The 7,846-nt window shown below is 37.5% G+C and overlaps 1 protein-coding gene across 1 annotated transcript; it reads left to right on the top strand.

Annotated features, from left to right (window-relative positions):
- The first annotated feature begins 170 nt into the window (after window positions 1-170).
- On the top strand, window positions 171-7,804 carry rab31 (RAB31, member RAS oncogene family). Its single transcript, XM_054596020.1, has 7 exons — window positions 171-348; window positions 1,512-1,591; window positions 1,926-2,007; window positions 3,622-3,693; window positions 4,154-4,260; window positions 5,029-5,138; window positions 5,745-7,804. Exons 1-7 carry the CDS (start codon window positions 313-315, stop codon window positions 5,840-5,842), a joined length of 585 nt encoding a protein of 194 aa, XP_054451995.1. The 5' UTR covers window positions 171-312; the 3' UTR covers window positions 5,843-7,804.
- Window positions 7,805-7,846: the final 42 nt, after the last annotated feature.

The raw sequence follows: 7,846 nt of genomic DNA, 5'->3' as shown, positions 1-7,846 counted from the left end.
AAAGAGTAAATGTAATTTTACAATTTTCTAACAAGGTTATATTAGTTTGTGTGGAAAATCCAGATCACACACACAAATAATGAAAGAAGACTTTTGGTAAGTGTGGGGGTCTTATTTTGAAAGTCACCACCGGATGTGCTATCATTCATTCATAAAACTTGACACTAGTTTATTAGACGGTCAGTCTCAGTCTCAGGGGCTGGGTTTCTCTTTTAACACAAGAAGAGGAGAAAGAAATAATTGAAGCATGACGAGACAAAGACACTGAGTGAACACTTTAAAATAATGATTTGAACTCTCTCTAAACTGACCATGGCCATCAGGGAGCTCAAAGTTTGCCTTTTAGGGGTAAGTGGCAGCTGTTTTTTGTTGATCAACTTGTAGGGAAAATTCCTTGTCTGCTCCGAGTGTAACGTAATTTACGTCAACCGACAACATTTTGACGTTAACAGCAAATTTACAGACGTTAGCTACTCCAACTCCAACTGACGCGAATGCTGTTAACGGTCACTTTTCAAAATTCTGATGACTTTGCCGTCTTGTTGCTGGTCAGAAAACTTCAAAAACGTTGACAGTCAACGTTATTTAAGTGAAAAACAATAGCTGGTCGGCCGGTGGGCGCAGCAATCATTAAGCATTTCCTTTTTTTTTTTATCGTCGTGTTACGTGACGTTTAATTTCAATAAATCGTCTTATTGAAGTTGTCTTGCGTTTGTCTTTAATTTTTTTTTTTTTTTTATAACGGCTCAATTTATGGCGCATGACGTCATAGTCACAGCGAGCCGTTAACTAGGTTTCCTGCTGCGTTCGCAAAACAGAGCACTGCCCTCTGTGAGGGGACGGTGACAGGGGCCGTCAGAGGCGGTTAGGCTGCACAGTGGAAGTTTATCAATGAAGTACTGCACAGTGGAAGTTTATCAATGAAGTACAGGATGGACTGGGAGCTTGTGAGAGCTGCACAAATGCTCAACAGGCATGTGCAGTAAGCCACAGGAACTGACATGCTCACCAGGCATTTGATAGCCAACCTAAAAGTTGACCACAGACTGTACTTTCACATCTTTGGTTCTCCACTTTGTTTATATATTGCAGAGATGAATACTTTAACCATGCACAGATGGAATAAGAGCTGTCCATGTGCCTGGATTAACAAAAAGGCATATGGACAGCTGTTATTGAAGAACAAATGACATGCAGCCAAAAGTTTCCATGTTAATTTACTTAACTGTTATGGAAATCAAGGAGATTTGTAGATGCATTGCATTGTGTTGCATGAATAAGTAATATTTGCTTTAAAAGCTAGTTGTAAAATGTGTGGACTAACTTGGAGCTATCACATGGGTTTGGCATGTGACCAGACATTCGTCTGATCAATAGGATTCAATAGTGACCACTGATCAGTGACTCTGTTTACGTGTGTGTGTGTGTGTGTGTGTGTGTGTGTGTGTGTGTGTGTGTGTGTGTGTGTGTGTCAGGAGCCATGTGACTAATGTGCGACCTTTTGTTTTCAGGACACAGGAGTAGGGAAATCCAGCATTGTTTGCCGATTCGTTCAAGATCATTTTGACCACAACATAAGTCCCACAATAGGGTAAGAGCATAGCAGTGCACATCACAAAATGACAGTGTAACAGCAAGAAAAAGAATCAATCAAACATAAGAGTGTTGTTTTTAATTCAGATTTTTTGTACTTCTAAATTCAGTGTGAGATCAAGTCCATAGATTGTTTCGGCACCATCTAGTTCAGTTTCACCATTGTTGATTGTCTGACCTCTGCATTAGTGCTTTGAGACAAAATAGGTTCTGTGTCGACCATCTTTATTCTCTGTTATTTGGTTCCTGCTGACATGTACTGATTTGCTTCCTGTTCCTTTTAAAGAACATGCTTAAAAGCATTGTTGTGAAATGCTCTTCATCATCCACAGAGCATCATTCCTAACCAAAACAGTGCCGTCTGGACATGAACTACACAAATTCCTGATCTGGGATACAGCTGGACAGGAAAGGGTGAGTGCACCTACAACATAAATTCCAGATTTTCCTATTATTAGCTTTAAGTTTACACACATGACATGACTTTTTAAAAAGTAAATGTATCATTACATTTTGCATCAGGAAGCTAGCAGTGACACAATCATTTCACTGACAAGGTTCCTCCTGACATAGAGTTATTATTAGGTGTAAATTGGGACTGTGGTAACATCACGGTGATTCATTTTATGGAGGGTTGGTATGGGTAGTTAAAACTTACGAGACTGCTTACTGCATGGAAAAAACTAGTGCATGTATTTTGTGTGAAAGCAATTCCTTAAAAACCTCTTTCACCAGGGTTTAAAGTTCTCTTTTTCTGTGGGGCTAATGTTAAACTTATCACTCGTAACTATCTGTGTGATCTATTTGGTAAACAACACCATAACATACAGGTCAAAATGTGAATGTAGCAATACTAAGAAACTTTTTTTTTTGTTTTTTGAGTAAATGTCTTCACTGCACTTAAATAACTAAAATGCTGTCATCATAACCACTGGCTGCATGAAATATAAAGACAATTTGACCACTAGTGGGCTTTATAGACATGTTTTTTTGATGAGTGGGCCCCCTCATGGTTTGTATTGCACATACTGTCACGGGCACAGGGGTGATGTGGTACACATTTGTGCTGACTGCTGTTGGTGATGGTGATGTGCTGTAAAGTAAAAGGCGATGGAAACAACTTAGGTTTTGAAACATTAAAATAAAGAATTTGATGTTTTTTGGGGAAGGAAATGTTCAGGCCTTAACAATACACATAGTGGATTTTGGTGTAATATCAACAGTTTTTATGTGGAAAAGAGTTCTCTGTCAGAACATTCTTCAAAACACTGAATGTAACCTTCTTAGTGAGTTAAGATGAGTTGAAGCTTGTAAGGAAATAACTCCTTTCCATCTGCCAACATCACACAGTCTACTTACAGTACACTCTGTGAGTCTTTTATGAGTTAATACCTTATTTTTAATGTTATGGTCCAGATTTAAAATTGTATTTAGTTTAAATTAGGGATGTCCCGATCAAGTTTTTTTGCGTCCGATCCTGATCTGCGTTAGTAAGTATTGAGTATCTGCTGATACTTAGTCCCGATCCGATACTTTTCCTAAATAAGACCGCTGCACAGTGCAAAGTTATTAAAATCAATCCCCTGCTTCACAATTAATTAGTACTGCGTTGCATTAAGAAAAAAATGCCTGCATCCATGTTGTAAAACAACAAAGAATATAAAATAACACAACATCTCTCTAATATTCTTTGGCCTTGTCACTGTCTCGAGGGAATTCCTCCCTCCCTCTAAAGTGTCCTCCAGTGTTTGTTGCTTTGGTGCAGTCTTTGCCTGAGTTACCTTAATTAACTATGTTCCGTTGGGTGTTTATCTTCATGGTCTGTACATCCTTTGCATGAGTTCGATTAATAATTATTTTATCGCACTTGACAGCTGACGTAAAAAACGAAGGATCAAATAGGCCGATACCAATCAGTTAAAGCATGCCTTGATTGGCCGCGATCGAGACATCCCTAGTCTAAATCTTTATAAAGCACATTGAACTATTAATTGATCATGCTAACCAGTAATATGTTGTCTTTTTTAGTTTCACTCATTAGCTCCTATGTACTACAGAGGATCGGCTGCTGCTGTCATTGTCTATGACATCACTAAACTGGTAAGAATAACAGGACACTTATTATCTTTTGATCAAAGAAGTGACAGTAAATTAAACTTGGGTTGAGTGGTCATATCGCAAGATCAGTGGACAAAATCCCTGTGACAAAATGGAAAATCTAACAATCCTTTTTGCCCTCCTAACAACTGTTGAGGGCAAGCAATGCCCTTCACCCCTAAAAGTACCATTGGAGCTGCTGTTGTGTTCATTAACTCCCTGGTGTATTAAATGTGTGTAACAGAGGAAGTGGTTTCACACTCTGACCCTGATGTAAAATTGGATTACTTTTCCATCCCTCTGGAATGCCTCGCTTCCATGACCTACAAATGTCATTCTTTCCTGGTCTGGTCATGGAAACATCACCTAATACAATGAATATGTGACACAAGTTGTAGAAAACAGGCATATTCTCTTGAGGAACCCATCCCACAGTTTACCGTGATGTGCTCTTGTTGTTCAGGACTCTTTCCAGACACTGAAGAAGTGGGTGAAGGAGCTGAAAGAACATGGTCCAGAGGACATTGTTGTAGCCATAGCAGGGAACAAGAATGATTTAGGAGACATCAGGTGAGCAAAGGGTTCTTTTCTTAGACTGTCATAGCTGGATATTATGGTGATTATATTCAAGTTTAAGAGACACCAACTACTAGAAACAATAAATAATAAAAGTCTGCCATGCATCAACACAAACACATCTCTTTTTTCTTTATAAAACTTGAGCTTCTTACCTCTTGCTTTATTATTTGCCCCCAAAGATTCATGGCAGTCTCAGTTATGACTCTTGTTTCACTGCATCACCTCCTTTAGGGACTTTCTGGACAGCAAACTCTTACAAGTTTAGTGAACAAGCAAAACTAATAAAGTAATGTTCTTGTTGTACCTTTCATGAAGCTCATGTCAAGTTCACTGTGCAAAGAAAATCATGTCTAAATAGTTGTTGTTGTTGTTGTTGTTGTTGCGATTGTTGTGCAGCTGTAAAGAGACCAGGGGCCGCTTGTAGAAACCAGCTGAGGCTTTAGCAGCAAAATGATTTGGTCACTCAACTGTCAACGGATACAATTTGTGCTGTTTCTCAACAGCTTCATTAATAAAAAATAAAAAAATCACAATAATCATAAGTTGTTGTTTCTTTGACTATAGCAGCTAAAGAAACACCTCCAAAACATTGGTAAAGGTCCAAACATTTTTAATATTCTCCCTTTTGGCCACCGCAACATCTCTGACTACGAGTTAAATAGAAAAGATGTAATGGATAAAAATCTTTTGATTTGCCATGGGACACTTGTTAAATTTGAACCTACTCCATGTTTACTTTAGTGTCTTTCTCTTTTGCAGGGAAGTTCCAATGAAGGAAGCTAAGGAGTTTGCTGAATCAATTGCAGCTATTTTCATCGAGACTAGTGCCAGAAATGCTGTCAACGTTGAGGAGCTCTTTCAGAAAATCAGTAGGTGTCATGTCTTTACTGTATGTTTTGTCTATGTCATGTGAGTCTGTATATATGTACTGTAATAATTTGAGAGGCCTTTCAACCATGCCCGGAGCTGTTATTTATATGTTGTTTAATTGTCTGCCATATAATCTCACATGGGATGTAGACACAAATAAAAACATTAATTCTTGCAAATATAAAATAAATATTCTCATTTACTGTTCAGACATTTTTTAGGCAATGTGTTTTCATTTCTTCAGTTTGTAAGTTGTAGGCCTAAAATATATTTCCCCCAAAATATGGGGCAAAAAAACACCATTTTATTTGTCAGACAATTAAAATGCCAGATTTCTAACAATTATTATTCCTTTTTTATGTATCTGTTTCATCTGAACAACCTTTGGAAGTTGTCATGTTTTGATTTTACAGTGTGTGCTGTATTAAAAAAGTGTTTTAACCGGCAAATATATCATGTTTTGTTTTGAGACTTCTAGTAGTGGTTAATATACCAGGATGTACTCTCAAATACATCGCAGTAGTAATAATAAAAACACTTTTAATGATTAAAATAGATAAATCTGCCATGGTAACTCTGTAAATGACCCTGTGCTGTGTGTTTAGGTAAACAGATCCCACCCCTGGAAAATCATGAGGTGGAGAGCAACGACTCCTTTAAACTCACCCGGCAGTCTGCTCCGTCCGCCAGGAGATGCTGTTAGTACCAACGGTGGCTGATGAGATTACTCCCTTCAGCACCACAGACCCCACCAGCACAGCACGTAGTCCACAATGCACACAGTGTCTTACTCCTGGAAAAGACAAGACAGTGGACAGACAGAGATCAGCTTGCGTGTGTGGTCGGCTGTCAGATGAAACAACCGTACAACAGAGGTCATTGCACATTTATTTCATTTGATTGTAGCAGTTTCACCGCTGATGAGGTCTGGAATCAGAAGGCCTGCAGTTTGTCCCCCTCAGGTGGTGTTTTGCCTGAATTACATAAAGATTTCTCTCTGTGCGGTATAGTACACAGCTCTTTACAAAGAGGCCGCTTTATCCCATTTACCGTAGTAACATTAAAATTCAGCACACATAAATGACAAGTGATCTAGCTGATGTGCTTTTACGCAGAGTTTTGACTTATGATGCAACTACATTTTCATTTTTAAGAGTCATCTGCTCTGTAGATTTGCACAGTGGCTCTTAAATGGCACACATTAAATGAAGGTTTTTTTTATCAAGGCTATACTTTTCTTCTCATGGAGCTTTAATGCAAGTGTATGTATTGAGTTAAAATATTCTAACTTCTGTTTGTCGAGATCAAACGTTAGACAAACATTCAATTCTGTAGCTCAAATGCAGCGGCTTTACATTCCACTTGATTGTGTGTTTTCACACACAAAAACTCTATAAGGGTTTAACAACAATAATGCTGCAGAATGAACCGCTTAGAGGCCAAAATCGTAATTACGGGCTGACACCCCCTGTTTAAACACTGTGACCAATACTAGAATTGTTTACATGGTGATTTGTTAAAGTTGTTTTCTACATGCTGAAATGTGTTGTCTGAGATTTCACCACAGGGAATGATGTTGTGTGACGTGTTTTCTTTTTATCTGAAAAGGAGTTACAATTATACTGTTAAGAGGAGAAATCAAAACATGCTGAAAGGGTTATCTATATACTAACCAAGCTCTAAAAAAAACCATATTTTATTAAAGCCTAAACCAATAAATTCTAGCGTGCAAAGAAGTAGAAAAAGGGTAAGATTAGGTAAATTGTTTGCTGATGTTTCTTTGCCAGCAGTGCCTTTGGGTGTGGCCACTTAATAATTTTATAACAGCACCTTTGCATACATTTAACAGTATTAATTTGGAGAATTTTTTTTACAAAAATTGGAAATGTTGAAACAGTAACAGTATTATTTAACAGCATTTTTTTTAAATGGACATGAAAGTTGACCTAGATACAACGTGGTTTCCTATGTAACAGTATTTCTGGTTCTATATAACCACTGAAAAAATCATATTACCAACATGTATGAAGGGATAATGGAATTCAACTCGTAGTTTTTAATGCACTCATGTATAACTGTGCTGATACGAACTGGTCTCTTTTAATGGGAAGTCAATCCAAACTCCTCTCAGAAATCAGCCAATTAATGTGTCATTGCTTCCACTTAAATGTAATGTAGTAATTGGCTGAAATGGAAAGTTGAAACTGACATCAGACATCAAATTAGGAGCTGCTTTGTAGTCCAGATGTACGGACTTTTGAAATCAACCAACAGATTGATAACAGTATTTTAAAATCACACCGCTTTTTTGATGCAGTTTGTTATATTACCTCCATACTAGAGATAATTACATTATGAGCAAATAAGTTTTATTAGAGGTTACATGTTGACATTGTGATGAGATTTTCAAGTGTTTTATTTGTTGCCGCACAAGTGCCTTTTTTGTGTTTTTCTAAACAAATGTATGACACCGCTTAAAGTGCATACGTCAAGAGTAATGCATGAATTACTTGACTAATTCTGCACAGACTAATTGTATGCAAAACAGTCAACAATTATCTGCAGCCATCCTTATACTGTCTGCCTAAATCATGCTCCCTGTATCCTCTGTAGACCAGATTAACCTTTGTATATTAATCAGTGTAATAAAGTAGTGACTATTCTATTTTTCTTTTCTTTTCTTTTGTTACTTCACCTGAATGAAATA

Source organism: Anoplopoma fimbria, chromosome 3 (genome assembly GCF_027596085.1).
Source record: "Anoplopoma fimbria isolate UVic2021 breed Golden Eagle Sablefish chromosome 3, Afim_UVic_2022, whole genome shotgun sequence".
Classification (NCBI taxonomy): domain Eukaryota; kingdom Metazoa; phylum Chordata; class Actinopteri; order Perciformes; family Anoplopomatidae; genus Anoplopoma; species Anoplopoma fimbria.
Note: the sequence above shows the minus strand (reverse complement) of the source record. Positions and strands in the feature narration are given on the sequence as shown.

What these genes read in the sequence shown, in the direction of transcription:
- rab31 (XM_054596020.1), top strand. Translation starts at nt 313, where the DNA reads ATGGCCATCAGGGAGCTCAAAGTTTGCCTTTTAGGG. An exon ending in AACATAAGTCCCACAATAGG is followed by an intron (nt 1,592 to 1,925) that starts GTAAGAGCATAG and finishes CATCATCCACAG; the next exon opens with AGCATCATTCCTAACCAAAA. An exon ending in GGAGCTCTTTCAGAAAATCA is followed by an intron (nt 5,139 to 5,744) that starts GTAGGTGTCATG and finishes CTGTGTGTTTAG; the next exon opens with GTAAACAGATCCCACCCCTG.